The 27,568-nt window shown below is 42.9% G+C and overlaps 1 protein-coding gene across 1 annotated transcript in view; it reads right to left on the bottom strand.

Moving 5' to 3' along the window:
* unc13c (unc-13 homolog C (C. elegans)) overlaps positions 1–27,568 on the bottom strand; it is a 103,619-nt gene that overhangs the window by 64,611 nt on the left and 11,440 nt on the right. Inside the window, exons 5-13 of the mRNA XM_078284168.1 lie at positions 26,204–26,282; positions 23,153–23,206; positions 17,457–17,676; positions 15,669–15,896; positions 9,902–10,043; positions 7,395–7,564; positions 5,512–5,627; positions 5,097–5,260; positions 265–421 (exon numbers count right to left, since the gene is read on the bottom strand). Coding sequence (XP_078140294.1) covers positions 265–421; positions 5,097–5,260; positions 5,512–5,627; positions 7,395–7,564; positions 9,902–10,043; positions 15,669–15,896; positions 17,457–17,676; positions 23,153–23,206; positions 26,204–26,282 — 1,330 coding nt within the window. The remainder of the gene's footprint in view (positions 1–264; positions 422–5,096; positions 5,261–5,511; positions 5,628–7,394; positions 7,565–9,901; positions 10,044–15,668; positions 15,897–17,456; positions 17,677–23,152; positions 23,207–26,203; positions 26,283–27,568) is intronic.

Genomic DNA, 27,568 nt, shown 5'->3' with positions numbered 1-27,568 from the left:
TAATACAAATCTCTTTGGATTGTCGATGGTAACATATTGGATATCAGGTTTTCCAAGTTGGACACATACTGTGTTGTAAGTGGGAAAAACGTATCAGTTAATGCCTTTCTGAAAATATAATTGATTTTTGTTCATACTGGTGTTTGCCTTGTGATGATCAAAACTGGAGGTCATAGTTCATCCACGGTTTTATTACCACTGCATCACTGTATAGCCTACAGATTTCAGACTGCAAGACAGCAACAGGTGTAGCTGAAGTCTTACCCCAAAGTTGGAGGCAGCGAAGCGGTCCGAAGCCGAGGCGGTGGTTGTGGTGGTGGTGGTAGTGTGGGCGAAGTAGGCATTGATATTAGCAAGCAGGTTGCTCATCACTGCTGGCACACCGGGACACATGTACTTGGAGGACAGACAGGAGAAATGCCTGCAGAGGAACATAAACAGCTATTATCATACTTTGGCTCAAAGCACAAGGGGCACTGTAGCCATTTTGGGGCCGCAGGCTAGTGAGTAGGGGACACCACCCTTCAACCAGGGAGTCCCAGTTCAAGCCATATGACAGCAAGCATCTGTCCTGCTAAAGAGGGGAGGGGTGGAGGGGTGTGTGTGTGTGTGTGTGAGAATTTCTCCTTCGGGGATCGATATGGAATCACGCAAATACAGGTTACAGAAGAAGGTTTGTGACCAGAAGGTTGCCAATTTGAAACCCCAGACCAGCTAGGAAATTGTAGGCAGGCAAAGCGAGTGAGTAATGCTTTCTCTTCCCTCATCACTACTGTCAACAGGCCCTTGAGTAAAGCCCTTATCCATCCCCCAACCACAGTAGTGTTGGAAAGCTCCCAGGTGTGAATGTGTGGAAACGTATCAATGTGAAGCAGGGCGGCGCTGAAAAGGAACATAAGGGCTCAGAAAACCTCCCCTGGATACATAAAATTTGAAGGAAAAACAGTGTACAAATAAAACCAGCTGTTCTTTTCCTCATTTGCAGCCACTAGAGATGTCCCCGACCCTGCACCTGTCCACCACTTAGCACTGCAGCGGCCACATTGTAAAACAGAACCGAGCAGACACACTGTAACACAGCGCTGCTTCACTCTTCATTCTTTTCACCCTCTGTCTGCTGAGAGGAGAATACAATTTTAACGTTCCAAACAATTACTTTTGGGGGCAGAGTTACAGTGCAGCGCTAGTTCAATGTTGTGTTCAGTGCATGTAATAAAAAGTGCGACTTCTATGACAGCTATATCTATGGCTATATGATGCCATAAATCAGAGCCTTGTAGCCTATAATACTAAAGATATAAGGCTGTAAAATATCAGATGGAGCAGGCAAGATTGATGGCAAAGCAGGGGTTCCGGTTGAGGCTAAGATACAGGGAAGATGCAATGATGTTCTGAGTGGTATAGCAGAGGGACATGTGCATTAGAGAGGACATGTACAGTATATTATTATTATGTTATCGATATGTTTCAGCACCAACGCCACAGAGACAAATTCATGTACAGTTATTGCACTTGCCGATTAAATGGTTTTCTGATAAGGTGAGTCCCTCGTCAATCCCTGATCTTACAATCAGGGTCTCAACACTATGTCAGTAAACAAATAGAAGACAGAAACTAAAAGTTATCTTTCCATGGCAGGGCATCACTGTTGCAAAGCCAATGTCTCCTGGTGAAACAATTTTTGTATCTTTTGTTCCTGTCTTCCCTCTCCACCTCTCTGTCTCATCCTCTTGAACTTTCAACTACAGACAATGAGAGGGGTGCATGAATTGCCACTCAAGATTTGCCACACACACACACACACACACACACACAGGCACACACACACACACACACACACACACACACACACACACACACACACACACGCCATCTGCGACTGAACTACCCAGCAGTAATTAATTCTGGAAGCCTGAGAGGTTTGGTTTAAGCAGGGAACTCTGTCTGGGTGAAGAGCATATGTTCATTTTTAACACTTCATACTCCTGCTTCACAAACAGCATGGGAGAACTCATACATTATAACTCACTGGTACCTATAGCGCATTACAAGGGTGGCTGCCAACTCAATTCCCATTCATGTAGCTCCATGTACTGGATGATGTTATTGTGAAGACAGCGAATGTAAAGATTCTGTGTGTGTGCATGTGTATAATCTATATGTGTAGTCTTATGCAGACAGTAATATAGGCGAGGGCTTTCTTATCAGCCTCTAGCGGTCACCCATTGTGACCAAACATCTGGATGCGTGGGATACTTTACAGTTAAGATGCCTGCAGCTTAAAGCCGACAAAAGTAGGTTGAGCTCTATAAATATAACATTTGTCTGGTTCCCACTCTGAAATATATGGATATTGGAATAATATATGGATAAACAGATTTCCCTAAACCCTGCTGAGTTTTGTATCCACACAAAACTACCTTAGACCTCAAATGTTCATTGACTTTACCCTAAATTCCACTTTATGATCATTTCAATATGAATATGATAAAATATGATAGAAAATGAATGAAATGGATATCTATAGCATTCACACCTTTAGTAAGATAGATAGATTGAAGCTTGTAGATAGATGATAGAAATTAATTTTAGGTTTTAATATATCACAGAGGATTGGGAAAAATCAGTGTAATCAACTTATGTCATCATCAGTTTTTCATAAATAATAACTTTTGCTTGGAGGTGACCACAAACCTATAAATAAATAAATAAATATGTAAATGAATCAACAATGTCCAAGACCTTGTTATAAATGACACCCTTTGTCTTCTGTTTTTGCCGTTGTTGTCTATACATGTCAGCAGCTTGGAGCCAGATGGGGTCATGATGGAGTTGGCGTACAGAGATTTTGTGAAGAGGAACATTGTGAAGGGGAGTCATTGCTTCATAGAAGCCAAAGGGGTAGAAATGGCACTGTGCTGTGTAGAGGCATGATTTATTACAGATTACAGACCTACTCCTCCTCCTGAGTACAGATGAAGTAAGCACGGAAATGCACGTGCACACGCATATGCACACACAAACACACAGACACAGACACAGACACACACACAAATAGAAACACAAAAATGTTCTCATCGGGAGGCCTAATTAATTACTCTGCTTTCAGCCTCCAAATTACCCAGGAGCACATGGGGGAGGCGAGCAAAGAGAGTGATGATGGCCTCTGCAGAATTCCCATGGTGCTTTTAGAGCTGTATCTCCTGAGCTAATTTTCAAACGGGAGACATTTCTCCCAGCGCTAGCAAGCCTCTGTTGCTAATGCACACATGCACAGCAATGTATATGCATGCTATGCACATACTCACATATCAATTTGTGTTGTCAGGGGAAACAAGAGATGGGAGAAACAAGGAAAAGATGATGAGAGACAGGGAGAGAGAGAGAAACAGAAGGGGAAGAGCAAGGAGTGAGAGAGCGAGATGAAGAAAAGGGAAAACGGGAGAGTGATATATGGGGGGGGGGGGGGGGGGGGGTTTAGGTGAGGGGCACAAGAGGGAGAGCAGAGTCTTTGTAGCTGCCGTGTGATTTATACAGCCATCATGTCAGGAGTGATTGGGAGTCAAGGTTCTGTTGTGATGAAGAGTACTGGGAAGGCAGGGCCTTTCATAAATTCCTGGTGAAGCATAATAAGCGTTGCTATGAAAAACGCCAAGCTTAAACGAGGTGCAAGCCTGAAGCATTAACTCCACCTAGGCTAGCTGTAATATAGCCACTTACTGCTCCGCTTGTCTGCACTCAAATAACCCGACAGGTGGTAACAATCCCTCACATGCTGCAATACACTGTCACATAGCAACAACAGTCTGTCATATAGCAATGCCACGATGGCTACGCCACATCAACAGAACAATCGAATGTGGTACCAACGCAGTGTTATACACATGTGTTGCTGTCGTAGACGTCGCACTCCTTACTGCATACAACAGTCCACTATTGCTGTACTGTTGTTTTGCTGGGAGAGGAATTGTCAGAAAAATTATAATTTTGTTCTTTTTTCATGTGTGGATTATTAACTGGTGCATACAACCACCAATGGTCTTAAGATTGCCAGAACTACATTTGAATGTAGCTAAATTTTGCAATATATTTTTCCTTTCCATTGGAATGTGTCCACGTAGGCACAATTAGAATTTAAATTGCCTTTTCTTTTATTTTCAGTTGAATTAAATTGTAATTCAGTTCCATTGAAATGTGCTTGCACTGAGGCCAAGGTGGCATAATCTAGCCATGCTCTTTTAAAGCAGGAGGTGTAAGGAATGATCTGGAATCCAGCAATTTGAGAGACATATGTGCCTGTGTCGACTAGGCTCCTCTTTTTTAGCTAGTAGAGCCAAACAGATGCTTAGAGGAAGCATTGGTCTCTTATTGCTAAACAGGTTGAAAACCTTTTTCACAGGTTTCACACATTTTTGCTTATTTTTAAAAATATCTTCTATCACTTGGCACCAAAAGCAAGCAAACCACTCTCACCACTTCAACAGTCCATCCTTTCCATTCAAACCTTTTTTCCGCTGTACACCTTTGGAGGAAAAAACGTCTACAGTAGCCACTGGAGTTGTAGTGGAGGATGCAAATTAGATGCATGATGGGGGACTTCTGCAGTGACTACCATTGCATCAACACCCCACACCACAGTGCAACATGGCGGTGGATGAGTTTCACCACACGGGGTATACTTGTGTAAAGAAACTTTGGAGAATTCAATATCTACTTGTGTAAGGAAACTTTGGAGAATTCAATATCTAATGACTTTGTTTCATGTTTGAGCTGGTGTGTGTTTGTGTGTGTATACGTGTGCATGTGTGTGAGACAGAGGGTCAGAGAGATAGAGAGAGAGAGAGAGAAAGAGACTATTTATGTGTGTCCACGATCAATGTAGCCAAAGAAGGTTAAGAGTTTTTCCAGGAGACCAGCAATCAATCAATCAAACTTAGGAGCCCGAGAGTCCTCTGAGCTCCGATTCTGCTGAGGAGACATCTTTACTACTCCCTCCTTCTGCTCTCCTCCTCTCATCTCCTTCTCTCCTCCACTCTGCCGAATGAGACAATGACGGATGGGCGAGGTAAAGGGCCATAGATCAGGGTGGTACTAACGTCATAGCCTGATAGATGGACTCCACTCCGTATCTCATGGCGAACTCGTCCACTATCTCCTGGGACACGTCGTCAAAGTAGACCTTCCACGCCTCGTCCCCTTTCACCCCCGGGATCTTCACTGCCCCGCTGTTCTTCACCTCGGTCAGGTAGTGGAACAGGTTCTGTAAGAGGCACGAAAGATAAGAAGGAATAGGATAAGATGAGGGAGCAGAATGTTTGAACAATGAGTCAGGAAAGTGACATCTCTTTGTAAAATGTTAGCACTGGAGACAACTTCAACCTTCTATTAGCAATGCTGTAACTGTAATTAGTTGAAAAACAATATCTTAGTTTGATTATTGTTTTGATTCTGTCTTTCGCGGTCTAAAGTCGATCAGGGTTCTGTCATCCTGAACCACATTGTGATGGTTACCTCATGCAGACAGGTGTACTGGCCGTGGGGTGGAGCCACCTTCTCCTCCCCCTTCATCTCCACGCTGATCTTGAGCCTGATGGCGCCGGATACGGCAGACTTGTCAGTCCTCTTATCTGCAACACACAACCAGGCTGATTTAGTCCTATGATGTGGACTGCCACAGCAGGAAATACTGACAGGTGCTGTGTGTTTTTGACAGTTTCCAAGAATTGCTATGTGTAACATTTTAACATAAATAGTAATTTCCAAATTAATTTAAAAAAAAAAGTATACAATTACTGTACACAAACAAGACCATCGCCATGAAGATTGGCAGCCTCTACCGACTTCTCCACTGCTTTTTACATTGTGTGCTACTGGGTCGGATTTCATGGGAAATCTGCTGGATTGCTTTACGGCACAAAACAAAAAGCTGTTCTTACAGCTAAAGCTTACAGAGATTTCTTATAACGGCACATGGTGTTTATACTCTTCAGTAAAGCAAAAGAGAAACCCTCTTCAAAGCAAATGCACCATGGTGCGATGCCAAGGAGGAGGAGCGGGGGCAAGTAGAAACATCCTCTTTGTGACAGGAAGTAGTGGGTTTTATGGAAAATGTTTTAATTTAGAGAAACACTACCACTAATAATATCAATGGCCTGAGATAGAGGCTACTAATCATCTTGAACATGGTCTCATTTGATTACAGTAATTATACCAAGGTGTCACAATTAATTTGACAAAGATAAATTGATGTTTAAAATACTACACGTAGTACATTTAATAAGCAGTGAAAACTGTTGCGCACCCCGTCTAGTTTTAAAAAAATCGATTTAAACAGGGTTTGCGAGCAGGGATCAGAATCTTTGTAATTAACTTTTATTAAACCAGGCAGATGAATTCAGGAAACATTGATATTTAAAATGACAGCCTAGCAAAACTCACTAACGCTCACTTCTACTACATTTGTCAAGATACTGTCGGATCTCATGACAATAGTCAGATTCCCTGTTAGGATATGACTGTCACTGTGACAGGTAACTGTTCAACCTCTATAACTCTCTCTCTCTCTCTCTGCTTTCCACAGAAGCCCTTTGAGCTTTGGCATCCCTCTGCTGTCCAGTATAATGTGCTGTAGCCTGGGGGACTAGACACTACTCTGTGCATGCATAAACACACACACACACACACACCAGCACATGGTCTGAGAACTCATGACCCCAGTGTCCAAACCACAGATCCTAACCTCACAGACTTCAAATGGCCTCGCTCAGTGCTCACACACACAATTCTACTTTTGCTGTTTCCATTGAGAGAAAAGCTCCACAGTCAGATGGTCAAGAGACAGACAAGTGAAAAATAACAATGTGACAAAAAGATTGAGCCGGGCATTGGAAAAACGCAGAAGCCCAGATTGAAGAGGAGCTGAAGAGGCTTAGAGAAGAGAGCAGCTGGAGGGGTGGACACCCACATCCGCAAAGGCCTGTTTAAACATTCATTGTGAACGTTTAAAAAGGCACTGAGCAGCAGCAGTGGGCAGGGGTCACTATTACCGCAAATTGCTTCCTTTTAGCTGGAGAGGCAAACAAAGAGAGCATCCGCCAGTCATAATACTTCAACAGAAGTGGGAGCTCCCATTATGCTGCCATTCGACCTCGTGCAGCATGGTGACAGTGAAGCGGGGATGTACGAGAGAGGAAACAGCGAGAGACCCTGAGGTAAGAGCAAAGGGACCACATGTCCGTCTGGCTGCTCAGTATCCGGACAGTGATGATGGCCTCAAGTGGACCTCCTTCCTTCCATGTCAGTAATCATTTTATTAGAATAAGCGTCAAAATGATTTTCAAATGGACATCTTATTTTGCAATGCAAGCAGTCCCTGAGATGAGAGATTAACATACCCAGGTTGTACCAAACATCCATCTCGCCGCTCAGCGTGCGGACCTCGATGATGGTCTGGCCCAGGAAATCGTCCGACTCGCGCTTGAAATGTTGCTTGACCCGAGATTTGATGTCATCGTCCTCGTCCCACACGCGCACCTTGATGCGGTCAGTGGCGTTGTGACATTCACTGCAATTTGGAAGATGATTATGGAGGGTCAAAACAACAACAACAACAGCAACGGCATACTTAGTGACAGCTCATCAGGTTGGGATATTCAGTGGAGCGTAATGACAGGCAAATGCACAATTCAAGCATGAATATGAGTTCAAACACTCACACTTCCTGATCCCTTCCTAAGCAACATATGGGGAACAATTCTTGCATGGAATCAAATGAGTGAGTGTGTGTATGTGTGTGAGGTGCATGGGAGTGTATGTGTGAGTGTGCGTGCGTAGCGTGCAGATCGCGGCTCTCTGCTTGACAGGAAGAATTCTCGTGAGATACTACATGTCCAAATTGACCTTTCCTCTCCATCTCCTACGTCGTTACACTTTCCCAGTGGGCTAATTCACACCAAAATCATCAGGAAATAGCTAAGTGTGCTGCAAGAATAACTGTAGTAACTGTGTGGCCGTTCAAAGCAAGGATTACTTGGTAATTTGATAACTACATGCTTTTTATCGTAAAATCTCGTTTTTACAAAATAAAACACATGTTACTATTATTGTCTCTCTACTCTTTATCCCTCCCTGCATCAGTGCAGCTGACAGAAGTTTCACAGTAATGACTGCTAAATTGAACAGAGGTGGCCAAAGCACTTAGCTTTAGATGGGGTCAAAAAGTTCGGCTCTGGAATTAAAACCGACAGATTACATTTTGTTCTAATGACATCTTGGGTGCGACAGCCAGACAAACAGTATCTGCAGTATTATTTTAACTAATCCCCTTCTAAGTGCAGGCTGCTGCTGCACTAGTCAGGGGCTTTGCTCTCTGCCGAGCACACAGTAATGTATCGCTCTATTAATCTACATCCCTGTAGTAGAGGAAAAGAGTTTTATTACAGCCACCACTGGAGTCTCATTACAGGTGTGGAGCCTAGCCCGTAACCGCCATCGGACACACACACACACACACACACACACACAGAATCTCAGAAACACAGAAATGCCTTGCCATAAGTTCTTTGCCATTAAAATCATTCACATATTCAATTATTCAAAGACCCACATTTTGTTTGAGAATGCACACACACACAAAAGGACATAAAACTAGAGGCCAATAGGGCCATTCACATTTGAAAATAATGGTTTCATACAGAAATACTAGCTAGGGGTATGGAAAGAATCTTCTGGAAGAATGGCACTGCAGAACATCAGTGCATGCATGAATCAAAAAACGCCATTAGCTGCTCTCTCAGTTGTCTAAATCAACATGACAAACCCTCCCTGATCCTTCTGGAGTCGCTCCCTAATGCCACATCCACAGACATAGAATTACAGATTTAAAAAATACAAAAACAAAACAAAATGCCTTGACTAATGCCCAATGGGTTGGGGCCTGGGTCAAATAATATGTCCAAACCATTCTCAGGGGGCGGCCAGACAGAGATTTTGTATACGTCAAAAATGAATTGAGCCAATGCATTCACTATGGAGCTGATACACTGACGGCTGAGGGAGAGAATGGAGGGCTGTCCGTCTTTTTTATGCAGCGTTATCTCTATTTTTCTGTACATTAAAAGTTGAAACCATTTTATCTTTTTTGGACCGCAGTATAAGTAATTATTCGCTAAATGTTCACTAGCCTATCAGAGATTGCAAAGGTGGAACTCACCTTTTTGCTCTATTTTCAAAATGGAAGGGCAACTAATTTCACTAGTAGACAGCTATATGTTGTATGACAGCAGACCACCAATTTACAAGGACAGAAACAGAACTAGTATGGCCTGGGATAATATTAGTGCAGAGACTGGTCTTCCAGGTTGGTTGTAAAGAAACACAATGTTCAAATTGTGAATTCTGTTACTGATATTTTAGTTAGCTAGCAAGCGTAGCTATACGAGAATGGCTATAGCAAGGAGCTTGCGCTAGTCGATTGCCTTTATTCAAAAACACCACGCCTCCGTTTCACATTCCAATCAGACAAAGAAAAGAGAGTGACAAATCCATATACATTTCTGTCTGGTCGCCCCCTTAGTGTTTGTTTTATCAGATGGGAAGAATATCCCACATAGGACAACAAAACAAGTGCCCACAAGTAAAAGTAATCACAGAAAAGTATTTGAAAGTCATTTTAGTATACTTTTCTGACATTATCTGAACTGGCTCCATCCATCTGGTACCTCAAGAAGAATAAAAGAAATGCTAAGAACTATTGCAAATACTATTGTGCACCCAGGTCTGGGTTGAGGCTGCAGAGCTCTTAAGTATTTACCAATCTCTTGAGATTCTCTTGAACGGGCAAATCTTAATCTCAATGGGATTATGTGGTTGGATAAAGGTCAAATAAGCAGATAGTACTCACAAGTAGAACTTCTCATCCCAGACTGGGTTGAGGTTGCCGAAGATGGTCTTCGTCCTGCGTTTGGTCTTGCCCACCTGGACAGTGACATAGGGGTCACTGGAGCCGGTTTTATCTTTAGCCTGTAACCCCTGGGCACACATGACTGGGATGGGTTGGGGTAGAGTGGGGGGTTGGAGGAGAGAGTATGGTGGAGGGGTTGGTGGTGAAGGAGAGGGGAAGATGCATTAAAGTACGGTCAGCAAATTAACCATCTAAAATTTGGTGTATATTCACAATGTTCTTGAAGATTTTCACTTGGAAGATGGAAATTAAATTTTCTAGAACTTTCTTAATTCATTGTAACTTAGAGCTCTATTTTTGTAAATCAATGGCACAGGGCGCAAAGCAACTGTGGGCAGAGGCATGTGGCGCAACTGCGGCGCAGTTGGGAACCGGGTTGGATTAGGACAAATACATCAGCAGTAGACATGGTAGCGGCTGGCGCCAGAGCGGTTTTGCCACGAAAGCTTCTCCCAAGAGGAAACTGTTCATGCGCAAAAAGCTTGGTGAAACCAATAAAAATAGCACATAACACGGCTACACCTTGCGTTTTTGACATGGTCTGAGCAGTCAGGCAACGCAAGTGAAAATCCCCGCAACCCTTGACACCAAAATTGTACTGCGCCACTTGATTGTTACTGACACACCCCATCGCACCTCTACTCCCACTTCGATGCAGTCAAGTTCACGGCAAGTCACCAAAATGCCAAACAGGCGCAGGCGATAAAAAAACCTGTGTGCGGCCTACAAAAATGCCCCGCCATCCGCCATGCGGCATCACAAAATAGAGCCCATAATGTCTTACTAAAGTTCAAAGTTGAGGCAACAACACTACAGACAGGCAGGCAGCTCTTTAGCTCTTCAGCTCACCGACAGAAGTATTTTTTCATATTTTTTTGTATGTATCTAATTCTAAAGCATGATTTACCTTGTTAAACTTGAACATTACATTACTTATACTGAGCTGATAAAATATGAAATATAAAAATAAAAACACAAACTTGTGATCTGCTTTGTTGAACGTGAATATTACATTATCTATACTGGGCTAGTAGAAATTTCACTCTACTAGCCCAGCAGGCTAGTGCCCCATCCTTAAGTTCCACCCCTGTGTGTGCTGTGTCTGCCCACTATACAACTCGCTATCGCTATCAGCATCAGAGCCGATACCAGTATATAATTTATAGCCTGGTATATATAAACTGGAGCCTGGAGCCTGGGGCACATGTGTTTTAACTGTAAAATACCAAAATGTCAGAACCAAAACCCGATATCAGCAAGTACTCAAAGTAAATTATTGTACTGAAAAAAATGGTATCGTGCACCCCTTACTACAACATTCCCACGCTCTGTCAAGACTTGGCTTCAGCGACACTTCCCAACTCCTCTTCACATACTCTCAGCTTTTGTATAAAAACAAAAGTGAAAAAAATTCTTCAGTCTGATGCATCAAAACATAAACAAAGCCAGTGATGGGGCAGCAGTGCACAGTAGCAGCAGCGAAACAAATAGCCATTATATAAGAGTTTCAGTGACATGCTGCATCTGCATCTGCATTTACATGGTCTGCAGGGTCATGATAAAGTGCCTCAAGTGTTTCTGTCCAATATAAATATGTTTATTAGACATAGTGATGCAAACAGACTCGGCAGCAAGGTGAAATATACAATGTACACACACCGAGGCAGGCAATCTCAGACGCACGCACACACACACACACACACACACACACAGACTCTCCAAGTGGAGGAAGGTAAAGGAGAAGAGAGACAGTAGTATTTCACAGGACCATAAAAGGGAAAAAGGACACTGGGGCATTAAATATGCATAAGTGACAGTCTAAATAATTCAGGGTACATATATATCCCTCCTCCAAACGCTGACAGGAATTGGTGGGCAGGGTATGGAGGGTTTCGACAAATGAGGAGCAATGGCCTGCTTGCCCCAGGCGGATGAAAAATCAAATGCCTCCCATACAGGGAAAGGAGGGATGTAAGAGAGACATGCAAGGGTGGAGAGAGACAGTTGGCGGGAGTTGGTATTTAGTTGGTATTATATTCTTGTTTATTTTATTTATTTTTACTTGTTTTATTCTTATATATCCTTATGTTGTTTCAAGTTAGTCATTTTTATCATTATAAAGTGGAAAAAGTGAAAGATTTCCACAGGTTAGAGGAGTACAGAGGAGCAGAGATGGGGCAGGCGTGCCCAGAGGTGTAAACAGATGATAAACTTATGATGTAAGGAAAGCTAACTGAATAGAGGAGATCTAGTTGACTCTGTATAATTTTGCCCGACAACCCTGTAAATGATTAACACTCTCCTCAAAGACCACCAGCGAGGTTCCCTTGAGCAAGGCACCTGCATGTTTGATAAGCTTCCATTAATTCCCCAGTATCCGAGGGTCATGCGATGGGGTCACTGCCGCATTATACTGGCAGGTAATGGAGTCGGTGATTGGCGGATATATCAGAATTAGCTGATTGTGGTACTTCTGAGGCTCATATCTCACAGTCACTGAGAAATATTTAACGCCATGGCTCAGAAAATGCGCATTCAGCTGATACAGAATATCTCATGGTCACTGTGAGAGTGCTACAGGATCAATGCCAGTTGGTGTTTATCAAATGAATAATAAATAATGACTCAATAAATACATTCTAAAATGGGAAGTTCGATAAGCCCCTGCGAGATAGATTAAGGCAGCCCTGGGTTTTTCTCGCCTCTCTCTCTCTCTTTCTCTCATCTTGTTCCTTTATTCCTCACTCTCTCCTCCTTCTCCCCCTTTCTCTTCCTCTCTTCCTCTCTCTCCCTCTCTCTTTCTTTCCCTCTTGTGTACTGACACTGGCAGAAATGCAAGCTGGGCAATAAGTCAGAGCAGAGCCGGGCTCGGCACTGTTACCATGGAAATGGATTGGAGCGAGGAGCGCCGACACCCCGAAAACAAGGGGCCACGCCGGCTGAGGGCGAGCAGTCGGCAAAATTAAGTAAAAGTGAAAGTGAAATAACAGTGAAATAACAGAGGGGCCTGGTCAAACTGTTGATACTTGGGACTCCACATTACCAAGTCCCAGGGATGTGGCCTTTTAAGTCAATGGTTTTCTATTATATGTTAATGATACTGATGTTAAGACAGGATAAAAGTAAGATAAGATGAAACTTTAATGATCCCTGTGGGGAAGAATGTGAATATACAGTATATATATATATGTTTAGTATTAAACAAGTGAAAAAATATAAAAATATATCAACATACAGTATATGCAATAAAGAACAAATGAGAGGAATATGAGAATATGAAGAGACAATATATGAATATTACAGCCTAGCTAGTGATGGGTCAATTCACTAATAAATTGTTCATTTGAACGATGCTTTAAAGTGAATGAGTCAAATTGGTTCCCAACAGAACTGAATCAAATTTTAAAAATGGTTCAGTGTCTCCGTAACAGTTCTCAGCGAGCCAACATGCTTGTGAACACAAAATGAGCATTCAGGACAAATACACAATTCTGTATATTGGTCAGTGAGCATTTAACGTGTTTCCAGAGACAACTGAATGGACACAATGGCAAGTAAGCAAACGCAGCTGAATCTGACAGACCCTATTTGGCCAAGGTGTTGAGTTTATGAAATGGGTTCCGGGTTCATCAAATGAACCGGTCCTGACTCTATTCACTACGGTCGGACAGCCTGAAAGAATTGAGTTAGTTAAAGGAATCGGTCTTCCCACCACTAGGCCTTACATATGGACAGAAACTGACTAGGCATTGTTGAAGTTGTTGAAGATGTTAAAGTTGTTGTTGGTGCTAAGGAGACTGATGAGGTGGTACTGTAGACTAGACTGTTTGATCAGTGTAAGGGATTGGCATGTTTTGCCCTCTTGTGGTGTCATGGGCCATAAAAATACACAACCCTTATTTAACAAGACAAGTTGATGAAGTGCACACTCTTATTGACTATGACCTGGGGTGAGTAGTTGTAAGTCTTGTACTGTTTACCACTGAGCAGCTCTGCCAGAGCAGTAGGGAGTTCGGTGCCTTACTTAAGGGTACATTGATGATAGCTGTGAAGGAAAGGGAGACTGCGCGCATTCACTTCCCCCACACAGATGTAAGGTTCCACTCGATAACCACTGCAACAGACCCACATTTGACGCTTTCCTCCAGTATTCAAGCAAGGCTTCTACGTAAGCACTCGGCCTAGATTATTGCGTAAGGGAGAGTTACATCACATCCCTTGTATTGGCAATCATGCATAAACTGTAGCATCCCTTGCCATTACTGTGAATCATTGTTTACATAAGACATATCAGTAGCTTTGAGGGTTTCAACAGACTGGTTACCTGATATGGTTTCCTTTGTTTAAACGTATTTTAGTATAGTAAAATCGGTGTTGGTGTGGGAGGTTTACGGTTAGAGGTTAACAATGAAGCTCTAGAGGTGAAGTGTGAATGAATAATAATTAAGGTTGGTTGTTTGAGATGATTCTGACTGGAAATGGGACTTGTTGTGGGCAATTCAATAACATGCTATTAAGGGGATGGTAAGAGGAAAGAAAAGGAAAAACAATGTTTTCCATTAATTTTCCATTTAAGACTCCACAAAGAGAAAATGTTTGTTCTATGTACCTAAGCAGACCAAGGAGATAATATTGGCCAAAAAGGTGCAAAAGTTATGCCTAATAGAAATATGGGCTCAAAACAACCCCAAATCATTCTTCTTCGGAACATATTGCGAAGTGTTGTACTGTCAAACTGCACTCAGGAGCATGACATTTTGATTGACATCTCTGAGAGAGCTTGAGGTGCTGCTCATTTCCAAGGCGCTGTGTACACTGTACAAGGTTCTGTGAGCAAAACTTTACAACAGATTAGCATGCCAGTGAGCTCAAAAAAGGCATAATGGTCACAGTCATTTGCAACAAGTATACAGATAAAATTTCTTAGACTATAATCATATGTCATCATTGTCACTTTGTGTTTATTACCACCTTCTCAAATACTGTGTGATTAGTTGCTGCTGTTACGTATTTGGCAAGTATTGTCGCAACCTGATGAGCTCTCCCACTGCTCAACTCCTGTAATTGTTGCCCATATTTCCTTTTTAACAGCACCACATGTCATAGACTGAGATCTGATTTCAATCTGTCATTAACAAGGGCAATGCTTTAGACCAGTCTAAGAATTAAACTTTAGTTCTCAAATGTAGGTCCTAAATTGAAAAAGTCTAGATTATGACTAGATTGTAAATCACCGTCTACATGAGACTAATGTTGCAGTAAACCTCATGGCATTAACAAATTGCTTCTTCCCAAACTTCTATTTCATTAAATTAAACCTGCATTGGTCTGTTTGGTTCTGGGTCAGAGGTTAACGATCAAGGTCTGGAGGTTAATCACAAATAAATAATAATTATGGTCTGAGTGTTTGTCATTTGAGATCAGCCTGACTTGTAATGGCAATCTTGTTGATTTGGGGTTAGAGGATTGAGTTAGGGGTTATAGGTCAGGGTCTAGAGGTCAAGGGTCAGATGCTGCAGTATCAGGGTGTGTCTGAAAGCTCATGCTTCCTACTAGTTACAAGGCATTTTGCAATATTAAATTTTGATGTTTAAAGTAAAATCTAAAGTAAAATGAACCAACTTTTTTGCATAACGCATGATGTGTTTAGTGGATTGTGTGGAGAATGAGCTTTCTGACGTCACAAAGTCACTGTGATGAGGCTGACCTGTGATGGTGATTTTGGCGGACCACTTGGAGGTCCCTTCCAGCACAGCCTGCTTGGCTGTCTTCAGATGGCTGGAGAAATCCTCTTTGGAGATTTGGAACATCTCCTGGATCACCTCAAACACCTCGGGACGGTTCTTCTCCCTGATCTTCATGCGCTCCTTCATAGCCATGATGATGTTCTGGGTCTTGTCCTCGGCACCGTGCTTGGAGCTCTTCTCCACTGCTCCTGAAACATGAAAATAATAAAAACTGGTGAAGCATCCCAAAACAAGAGAAACAAATCTACTGTAAACCAGTACTGTGTTTCTACTTCTAGATACAAACTATACATACACATATACAGAGAACCAGTGTTACAGCATCCTAAAATAGAGCAACTCCCCAGAGCTAATGTGTGTGGCTGTGACTCTGACTGTGTGAGCATATGTGGAGGAGGGGGAATCACACATTCATGCATTTAGTGCGTGTGTGTGTGTGTGTGTGTGTGTGTTTGTGAGAGAGAGAGAGTGTGTTTTTGTTTATGTGAATCTGCGTGTGTGAATAAGGCAAAACACGGACATGTGCCAGTTATTTCCGCTTCCTCTGTATCTAATCACGTTATCATCCTGTATCTCAAGTGAGGTTATGAGTGCAGATTGAAATGCGATTAAAAATTAATCACCATTTGAATAAAAACAGTGAGTTTTACAACAGCCAGGGTGTAGCTAATCCAGTTAGAGTGTGTGAGGATTGCCGTGAGGATCATCCTGAAGCTTGCATGTCACATTGTTCCTGTTAGTCAACACTGCAACAGTGGGGGTGTGCCTGATTGAAAAAGCTGATTTGAGATTGTGATGGTTGCAAGTGATTGAACATGCAGTGTAAATGCGCCATGTCACTTGCAGCTATGAGTGGAAGGGGACAGTAACCGTAACAGTACATTCACATGTTTTGTACTATAGTTTTTATAGCACTGGTTTTCATAGATACACATTGAGATGTAGGATAAAAAGTAGAGAAGAAGTAATGCACAAGCATGGTATACACTTGCAGATTCCCAGACAAACTGTGTATTTTTAGACAAAACAAAATATAAACGTTTATTTTCATTTTTTTGTTGTTGTTTTTGTCCATTTCTGCTGCCAACAGGCTGTAAGACCGTAATCATTTTGTAATGCTAAAAGCATGAAGAGAGAGTGGTAGCTTTGTTTGTCAGTTAGCTGTTGCAAGAACCCAGATGGCCTATATTTGTTGTTTTCAATGAAACAAATCTTGATAAATGAAACAAAGCTTTCAGTACTGTCAGCACTCATGACTGGCATTACAATGTACTGTTTTGAGTACATGTTTTTAGCTAGTGTTAAAAGTAGAAAAGGAAGAAAAATCTAGCTTCAGCATGTAAGGAAAGGATCAATGCACTTCACTTTAGTTGCATTTTAAAAATGCTTGGTATATGGGTCGCTGAACATCACTCCCCAGACCCCTCCCATGACACAACCCTGACGCAAGCAATGCTCCTCTCTATTTTATGTTGGCTCCGCTTGCAGTCCATCTGGACAGAGGTGTCAGCACTCATTTCTGTGTGTTTGTGTGTGTGTGTGTGTGTGTGTGTGTGTGTGTGTCCACATGAATACCTGTGTACTGTACTACATGTGTGCCTGTGTCTGTGTGTATGTGAGCACATGCCTTTGACTTCCAAAATCAGTGTGAACTGCACATCAAAGCATTATGGCAAGCAAACTAATAGGCATCAAACTGAGCCACAGGCTGTTGGTGTGTTGATGTGAAAATAAATCTGCATCCTTACTTTGTAGACAGTCTGCATTGAGCAGGTCCTGGCACTTCTCATGGCATTTGACACCGCACTCGGAGCAGCGCATGCCCTGGCGGGCGATGCCCCACAGCAGCCCCTCACACTCATGGCAGTAGGTGGGCGCCGTGGCCGTCCACACCTCAAAGTTATGGGGGGTTGTGGATGAAATCGGGTAGATCAAGGCCTGGAGAGTCTTCTTAAAGACATGTAGTTTCTGAAAAAAGAGAGACACACAGAGCGTGTAAGAAACAAGAGGGAACAAAGAGAATGAAAAAGGGATGAGAAAAATGACAGTAAATACAATCAAGGTAAAGGAAGGATTGATGCCGGTTGACCTATCCCTCATGGGACCGTGAGCTGTGGAAAATCAGATTTGATAACCACTGGATGAGTTCAAAAACAAGTTTGCACTTGAATTGCTTTTCAGGGAAGTTCAATAGATCTAGAGATTGGGACTGAAAAAAACTATTTTGCACCTGATGAGGGACCAGCAAAGCCAGATATCATAGTACAGCACAGCCTCAGTGGGCCTAATTCAGATTGATCTGCAATGTTAGCTGGATGATATGCATCTACAGCGGTGGCAATTATATAAATCCCCCAACCTGCATCATTCATCAGTATTGCAGCACTTTCTTTTCTTAGAAAAGGGAGTCTAACAGGTTTAACTCATATGATGCCTTGCTGATGGGTTTGTGATAACCTGATCATCAATGGAGAGGTCAGCTGTATGAGAGTAAATCAGTCTTGCCTCACATTAAGCTTAGATTAACAGCATCCCTAGCCCGCAGGCTAGGGATGCTGTTAATCTAAGCTGGTTTGGTTGGTTTACTGTCAAACGCCTCTCCAAACCGAATACTCTGCTCTAGTAGAGGCCTGTCTAGACTGTTTGCTTACTGTAAGAGAAGCCTCGTCAAAGTGAATGCTTTACTGAACCGCTCCTGCCGTCTACAAGGACTGGATAACGGGCAGGATTTGCCAATTCTTGATGGGAGAATCAATGGATGCAGTAAATAAGGCTTTTACAGTGAGCATTGTCCAGATGGAGAGAGAGAGCGCACAAGAGAGAGATGTACGGTGGTAAAATAAATCTTGGGGAGGTACTTATTCTCCATTTCTATTGAGCTCCATTCTTCACCCCCTCTCCTCCCCCCCTCCCTCTCTTCTCACCCAAAGCCCCCAGTGTGCTGACAATGTATAACATCTGAACAGTACTACTGTACTCCAGCAAAGACTACCACACTGCACACTTGGACACACACACAGACACAAACACACACACACACACACACACACAGGCACGCGCGCAAACTCGCGCAGATGATTAAATGACACCAGATGACAAGACAACAGGGCAATCTGACATCGTGGGGTTTTGCGTCGCTGTTGCTCTGAGCCGCCACAGCATGCCTCCCAAACCCTGGAGGACCTTTAATGAAACATTGAGAGAGACAGAGAGAAAATGACTTCCCTTTTAATCTGAGGAAGATGAGATGAACCAGATGTCTGAGAGTTATCCACAGATTTCACACGATCTAGACCAGGGCCACACCAGGAAACCTTCTCCTCACCAGATTTAATAATGCTGAACCCTCTTATACTGACACAGCCTGAGTGAGCTGAAGTTTCCACGAGCAGAGAGGCGCTAAAAATTCCTGGTTTCTCAATCTTTCTCCCTGAGCTGACTGACAACAGTTAATGTTGTTAAATTCATGAATGTTGTTTACAGGGCATCAACACATCTCGCTTGGCTTAATTTCATAAAAATCCATTCAGTATTATTTACGTGAACACTGAAACACACTACCTGGCAGGCTTTTAGCCTAGCCGCGCTAGTTGGAATGTTCCATCTCCTGCAAAAGGAACAAGCTACGGTAGCTAGCTAGCTGGCTGGCTAGCTACAGCTTCACAGGCTACTCTGAAAACATGTTGTGAGCCTGAACTTATACTTGAGCAAAGTCTCAAATTGCATCTAAAGAGGTGAATACCTACCCATGTGCGACAGTGTCTACTCTCTACTCAGGCGGATCACCCCACTATCAACAGTTGGTACATTCTACGTTGTAGTTCTCCATCGTTGTAAACAAAGTCTTTTCTGTAAGTGTCTATGCCTAAAATAACAGAAACGTGCAAATCGTCTAAAAGCTTATACTACCTAGTGTGCCGAGAGGAGAATCTCAACAGCATTTGTTGCTTTGTTTAGTTACAGAAGACATACTAGGCTACTTTACGGTCAATGGAAGATCGCATTAGCCACTTAGCCACTAGTCAACCCCAGTCTACACTTCTGCTGCGGCTCCCTTTAAGACCTGATGGTTAGTTACCCTTCAGAGTGGTCGTTAGAACAGACACATTTACCAACTGTAGCTAAAATTTACCTAATTTTACCTAAAGTTACAATTTCCCACCCTGGATGTTTTGATATGCTTCCCATGGAGCAACTTGCACTGTACACCTCATTTTCCATTCCTAGAAAGATCAGATTTATAACGTAATTTAACTTCAACTGAGAATGCTGTTAACTAGTTTTTGTATCATATGCCATCCACTATTGTGTATGCTGCTCACTTGTGTATTGGCCTTGTAAACTGAATTTAGTCCCGGTACAATATATGGCATTCTATTTTCTATTTCTCTGCCAGTTTTCTTCTGCCTCTCTGTCTCTCTCTCTCTCCTGACAGGGCATGTCACACTGAGCGGCAGGCGTGGGAAGTGTGCTCCATGTGTGAGTCTCATGTGTTACACTGTGAGGTAACCCTGGTGATGCTGTGCACAGACACTGGCAGAATTGATCGGCAGCCACGGCCTCCTCCTGAGCACGGCGTGACAGAAAACAATCTAATCTCTCCGCTCCTCCTTTCACTCCTCTCCAATTTCACCACCCGTTCTTCTTGTCAACCGCTTCATTGCAGTCGTCATCCTCCTCATCCAACTCCAACCTTCTCTACCTGTAATCTCTGGTTTTACCTACTGTACACCTTCAGCCCTAACAAGGAATCTATGTGGATTCCTTGAATCACACTTCACCCAGACTTCTGTAATTGCAAATTACATTTTATGGTTTGCTTATTTGCCTTCTTTGGTGCCAAATTGGGTGAGATTTGCCCCACTGGACAATATGATGAGTGCCAGAAACACGTATTTTAAAGTTAATCTAGTATATTTTTCTGAATGGCAATTTATATGAAACTATCTGAAATTACCCAAGGCAGTAATCAAAGGGAATCATAGCCAAGTATTTGAAAGTCACTGTGGAGTTGTATACTTTTGTGATTGACAACTTGTCTGATGCTATTTGAATTGCCCTGAAGCAGTAAACCCCATGTATCTGAAGAACTATTTGCAGATACCATTTGACCCATGTCTGGCTGTCCCATTCTCCCTCCTTTGTCCAGGCAATAAAACTGAGTCTCTCCCTCTGTCTCCCTCTGTCTCAGCAGGTAAACGGTTTATGTTGACAGTCACGGTTAAAAGGTTCTGGTGTTTAGATCACGTGCCGTTCAGCACATCTAGTGGACACGCAGGCCGTCAGCCAGCCCACACGTACCGTTTCGTTCTGCTCTAAAAAGCAGAGGAACATGGGAGACAAGCGAGAAACAGAAATGCGTTCAATAGGGTTGTTGTTGATTATCCATTCTGAAATACTTAATGAAATACTTTTGAATTTATATTCAGCTGCTAATAGATTTTTCGTAACACCCTCTTTACTCTTTATTAATGGTCAATACTGTTGTTGCTGGTGTTGTATGTTGGATATGGCAATGTATGCCACTTAAATCAAATTAAATTGCATTGAATTGAAAGAGAGAGAGAAAGAGAGAGACAAAGCAAAAGAGAGAGAAATTGAGGTGGGGAGAGATGAGACAGTGAGAGGATGAGGAAGAGGGAAGGAGTCTAAATTGGTCTAAACTTCTGCCAAGGGACTAGAGGGCAGATTGTTCAACATGGCTGCCGGGTTAGTGACATCAGAGACATCAGGGCCATGGGGTGATGGTGACACTGTCACTTTCTGATCTGCTGTGCTCTTCTCTTGTCATCCCCTCTTTTCTCTCCTCTTCTCTTCCTTCCTTTCTTTCCTTTTTCTCTTCTTATATCCTCTCCTAAACAGCATATGGTCGTTGACTGAGCGCTCTCTCAGTCCTCACAGGGATGCACTCTCCTGGACTTAATGCAGCAGATAAAACTCTGACATCTGCTCGTCCTACTTACCGAGGCCGCACAATCTGCAGCTTTGCTCGGAACTCGGCTCCCCTCGACCACCAATTAACACACTCCGTCCATCGCCTTGTTCATCCCTAATCAGAACATCGGACATCCATCCCTAAAGTTCAAACCCTATTTACCACTGCTGCACAATCTCCAACTTTGCCCAAGATTCAGCTCCCCTCATACACCAATTAACACGCGCCATCTATCGTGTCGTTTGTCCCTCATCAGGGACATTAGCCGTCCATCCCTAAAGTCCAAACAGCCCCTTCAATCATACCCATGGCCCTCAGTAAGCAATCAAAACCCTGTCACTTTAGGCTACTGGGCACGTGGACCATGAAGACCAAGTCAAGTGTGTGGAATAGATGAGTCATTTGAACATATAAATACACTGATGTGCGCAAATAAAGGGCCATGGAAAAGTTGAATTGAAAAGAACTGAAGAAATGTGTGCATGATGCACAGAGTTCATTTGAATCCCGCAATCTTGTAGGCTTAGGCAGACAAGTGTACGAGGAGATATGAAATTGTCTGCTTGTTTGTTTCTCTGAGAAACTGCATTCTGCTGCTGTTTGCCTCCTATAACACTCTCCTCCCTTTGGGAGGGAAGGATTGCAATCAATTAATGCAGACAGAGCTTTGGAGGTCAGCGCAAAAGATTCTCTCGCCATCGATTGAGACATTCCGCCCTTTCTCTATGGCTCTGCCTTCTCTGAAACACAATGTTCATTATTAAACGCAGGTCATTGTCTAAATGAAGTGATGGGGCCATCTCTTAATAACCTCCACCGTTTCAGTTCTTTCTGTACTGTGCCAAATTCATCTGACGGACAGAGCACAGCACAAAGAGCGATTAGCTGACCGCAGATAGCACAGAAAGCATCTTTACTTTATTAAACCGAAGATAGATAGATAGATAGATAGATGGATGGATAGATAGATAGATAGATAGATACATACATACATACATACATACATACATACTGTACATACATACATACATACATACATACACACACACACACACACACACACACGTACATACATACATACAACGGTTGTTACAGTGGGAAAAAATATCAAGCTGAATAGTGACGGCATGCTGCATGCGCAGTTAAAGAAATGAGGCCAGTGACTAATGCAATCCATCTAATTTTCATCTTTGGAGGCCCGTGTTCCTGGCAATGTGATCCCGAGCCATAAAGTACGGCCGCAGCAAACAGCGAGCTATGAAAGTTTGTCCGTGTTCCAACCTCCCCCGCCTCCGCACTATCCAGACTGTGTCCTCGGTCAACCCCCACCCTTCTACCCTGCGTCCCCAGTCTTGGCAAAGCTTACGTAAAAAAGATAAAGAGAACATGGGATTGGTGTCCCCTCCCCTCAACGCTCCATGCTCCTGTAGAGCTTTGGCCTCCCACCAAGACTTCACCATGACCGGACAGTGATTTCTGTGCAGGCCGTGCGGGCGTGTAGGTACTCACCAGGTCCTCATTGTTCAGGGTGGACCGGTTCACCAGAGCGAACGAGATGCCTGCCTTTCGAGCAGCGAGGGTCTGAGTGAGTGAGAAAGAAGAGGAAAAGGGAGATGAGAACACATTTAAATCCACCCACATTATTTTGCCCATCAGCAATTCTACATGTAAATGGATTCACATGTAGAACTGCTGACTCATCATATATCTAATACACATCATATATAGTTTAACAGTTGGTAAAAGGGCGATGATGAGTTATTTTAAAAAAAGAATAGAAGTACAACTCTAAATAGAAATGAGTTTGCAAAATATTCATATGGAATAATAAATTGTGACTTGAGCCACAGCCAAAATGAGCCACAGTATCTCACATTTTGCCTTGACCTGTGTTGATTGGTTCATCTGTCCAATTAGTTCATTTATTGAACATTCAAGTTTCTGTGAAGTTTCTTTAGTGGAGCCCTTGGAAGACAAGGCATTCATCTACAGTGTGTCACATCTGATGTTCTTCACTCGTGCAAAGACATAGAGAGAGAGAGAGAAACTTACCAAAGCCTGTGATTTCCAGGGAGCCATGAATAGAAGATGAAAGAAATAAAGAAATTGCATTAGGCAAGGAGTGGGAGGGTGAACAGCTGAAAGCACAAACAGCAGAGGAACAGTATTTATCCATACTGAGTGCATAGGTGCCTCAACTGCCATGCAGGACTGCTGGATTTGGGCATAGAGCTCTAGAAAGACAACTATTCATCGAGAGAAATTATACAGCACTTACATAATTCCTTATCTATTCATGCATTGAAAGTTACTAAATTGCAGTCATGCTTGGCATTTAAATTTGGTTCTCTGTTGGATGAAGCTTTGATAATATTTTCTGCTGTCTGCTCTGCGCATTAGTTTGACACAAACAGATAAACACAAGACACACACGCTCAAGTATGGGTGAAGCCAGCTGTACTGCACAACACTGACTCACACACACACACACACAAAACACATACACACAAATGCACGCGTACATATGCTCAGATATACACACACTGACTCACATACAAAGTGCACACCCGCACAGGGCACCCTCACAAACACAAACAGCTCACGCATACACACACACAAACAGATACACACACACTAGCTACTATGTTAATCTCCATTGAGCCTGGGTGACCAGAGATATAGAGAGGGAAATAGATAGACATTTATCCCATACTAGTGGAGCTTACGTAACAGAGGAATGCAGACATGGACAGCTGACAATATTGGATCAGTCTTTACCACGACCCTCTTGTCTGTACAGCCCAGCTATGGTAAAGATCCATGGAAGCCATGGAGAATGTAGGAGGGAACGTGACCTCTACATGAACTGTGAGTGTTGATGTAAGTTTATCAACATGCACTGCCACTGTGCTGAGGTTGCTGCGGGCAATACAATATGATCCTGTGTCCAGATGTTATCCATTCAGTGTAAAGTGCTTTGCAAATCGATTTTCAACATTTTTTTTCTTTTTGCACCCCACCATAAAGTGGGGGAACCCCCCCGTCCCGACCAATCAGAACGCTGTTGCTGCCCTGAAGCAATCACACAGCAAATGGGGGACATTGACAAAGGAGAGGCATGAGAGGGGACCAATTAGATTGCTGACTACTGACTTCATCCCACGTGTAAAAGGCTTGCTCAGTGTCACTTTTACATGATTTAAAAGCCTCACACAGTTAAATCAGAAGTCAATGAAGTCCTCGGATATATTTTTGGGTTGAGTTGTCAACATTTCAAATTCAATTTAATGTTCAAAACCTGCCAAGCAAAAAAAAATGGTCAAGCATCGGCGAGGCTGAAATCTGACAACTCACTGAAAAATATCACCCATAGCTGTTATGGGTCTATGTAGGAATGGCAAATATACACGCAAGATCCAAAAAAAAAAAAAAAAAAACGACAACCCATACTTACCAAGACATTGTTGGTTATTAATTTCATGAGAGATATGGACAAATACAGCATCAACTCATGTTGTTCACTGTGATATAAACATTCATCAGCATCTATGTGTATGACATCAAGCTGCATTATCATTTGCATAAAACGCATTTTGTCTGGTATAATTTGACAAGAAACTCTAAATTTTAAGAGTTTACTAAAAGAGTTTATGGACAGGGTGGCTTAAAGAGACTTCACTTAAAGAGCTGTCATAAGGATAATATTTCAGTCCTATAGGCTACAATATATGATGATGAGAAACATACACTGACAAGACAGACAGGTACTGTGCAAAACATACTGGACAAACAGTCATAAACAGACAGGAATACTATTGGCATCAAGACGGCATGTTGTCATTCAGAAAGACTAACAGTGTGTCGATGGTGCTGGCACAGTGCTACAGTGGACTGCACTGTTGTAGGCCTCTCTGTGGGATACGTTATGACACATTATGTTCCAATAAAAACAAATGGGGGAGCATCAGCGTGATGCAACGCCTTAAACACCCTCTCTAGGCTAATTAATCGAGCTATAGTTATGGCTAAGGTTAAATTTTACATTCCCGCATGGCGGCACACTACGCTAAGTAGCTTGCTAGTGTTTTAAGCGGTTGCTTTTATCACTAATCAACTCCTTTCTGTCTTTTTATCACTATGTAAGTGTTATGTTATTTTTTACCTGCTTCATTTCTGAATTGCAGAACACAGCCGAATGAGGTAAATAATGTCAGTCATCCCTGTCAGATCAGATACTTAATATGTTTATATTTGAAATTACAAATCCAGTTGAAGTTCTTATTGTTTTGATAATCATTGAAGAGACTTCACTTCACAAAACACTGTTAATATTTAAGTCCTATGGTTATTATACATGATGATGAGAAACAAACACTGGTGTTCTACAGCGCTTTGTAAGTTTCTCAGGGTGCCAGTAAAGTAAAACTCCTGTTATTGCCTGAAGCAGGACTGAGGCTGCCTCCTATACAGAGCAGGATTCCACCGGTGTGGCATAATGTGGGGTCAGTCAGATATATTTGACATAAATCACACATAACCTTGTTGAGGCAGATGACTCACCAGGTCTCGGACAAGAGGCAGTGTCCTCTTGCGGCGTAAATCTGGCATGCTGTCAATACCATAAAGAATACTGCCAGCCCTGGAGAAGCAGACAGATTTAGGGTGTATTAATATCATAATAATGCCGAGCTGGGGGAGACATTACTACGCTGAAAGGGGGGCCTTGATTTACACAGCCAGCAAACACCATGGATCATGCCTCCTACCTAACCTGTCTCACCCCCTCCCCTCCTCTTCCCCTGGCGCTGACCACCTACGCTGGGGCTCCCTGTAATCCGTCTCACCCTGTTTCCATAGAGTGCCTCTCTCGCTCTTTATCTCAATCTGTCACAAGATAACCACTCCAGCAATGCCCATTAAAGGATATATATTATTATTCATTCGGTAGTGATGGCTCAGTACAGCAAGAAATTTAGCCTAGCAATTAGCTCCTAGCCTCAACAATGGAAAGACATTAAAATGAGTCGCTATGCCTCTCTCTTTCTCTCTCTCTCTCTCTCTCTCTCTCTCTCTCTCACCTGTCTGGGACCACATAAAGACTCCAGTGCCCTCACTCTCTCTCTATCCTCTAACTCCCTTGGGCACACAACATGGCTCCCCCGCCGCCTCTCCCACCGGTCTTGCTCCTTTCCCGCAAGGCACTCGGCGGCATCACCTCAGCCGTCACTCAAGCCCTCTCTAATGACCTCGACATGACATCATGGCCCCAATGCCTCCACACAGATAAAGCTCCTCCAGCTGTTCCGTCAGCGGTATGACCCTGAAGATAAAAATCCTGAACCTTCCTCAACGTGACGAGCCGCGCAGGCCCTGGCCTCACCCAAGGGCCCCTGCCTCTCTCTCTCTCTGCCGCTATGCGCGCCGTATGCTACAGATGGCTGCCCGGAGTCGCGGCAGGAGCTGGGGTCGGAGGGGGGGGGGGGGGGGGGGCTGAATAACTACGTATGATGATTATCCATGCTGTTTCCTCATGACATCAAATGACAACAGTTGACTGCATCTATCCATCACATAGATTTTCGTGATCAACAATTTATGTGCATTTCCAGATAAGACCTCATCCAGACATGTGAGGCCAAGAGGATAAGTTCCATTACAGATGAACACAAATCAGTTTGTCTTTTCTCTGTGGTACATGACAGAACAAGGCTAGTGATTATACCAGGGCCACAGAAACAACATGTAACATTTCTGCTACATGTGACTTAACATGGTACAATTCCACACAAATTGTACATCTGTAAATACATAGTCGTATCTATCGTATTTGTATTTGTACTATTTATTCATTTTTGGTACTTGGTCAAATGCAACTTGCTACTGAGCCCTTGTAAAAAGCCCCTCGCTGACCCACTTAGTCACCAC

Source organism: Centroberyx gerrardi, chromosome 1 (assembly GCF_048128805.1).
Source record: "Centroberyx gerrardi isolate f3 chromosome 1, fCenGer3.hap1.cur.20231027, whole genome shotgun sequence".
In the NCBI taxonomy this organism is placed as follows: domain Eukaryota; kingdom Metazoa; phylum Chordata; class Actinopteri; order Beryciformes; family Berycidae; genus Centroberyx; species Centroberyx gerrardi.
Note: the sequence above shows the minus strand (reverse complement) of the source record. Positions and strands in the feature narration are given on the sequence as shown.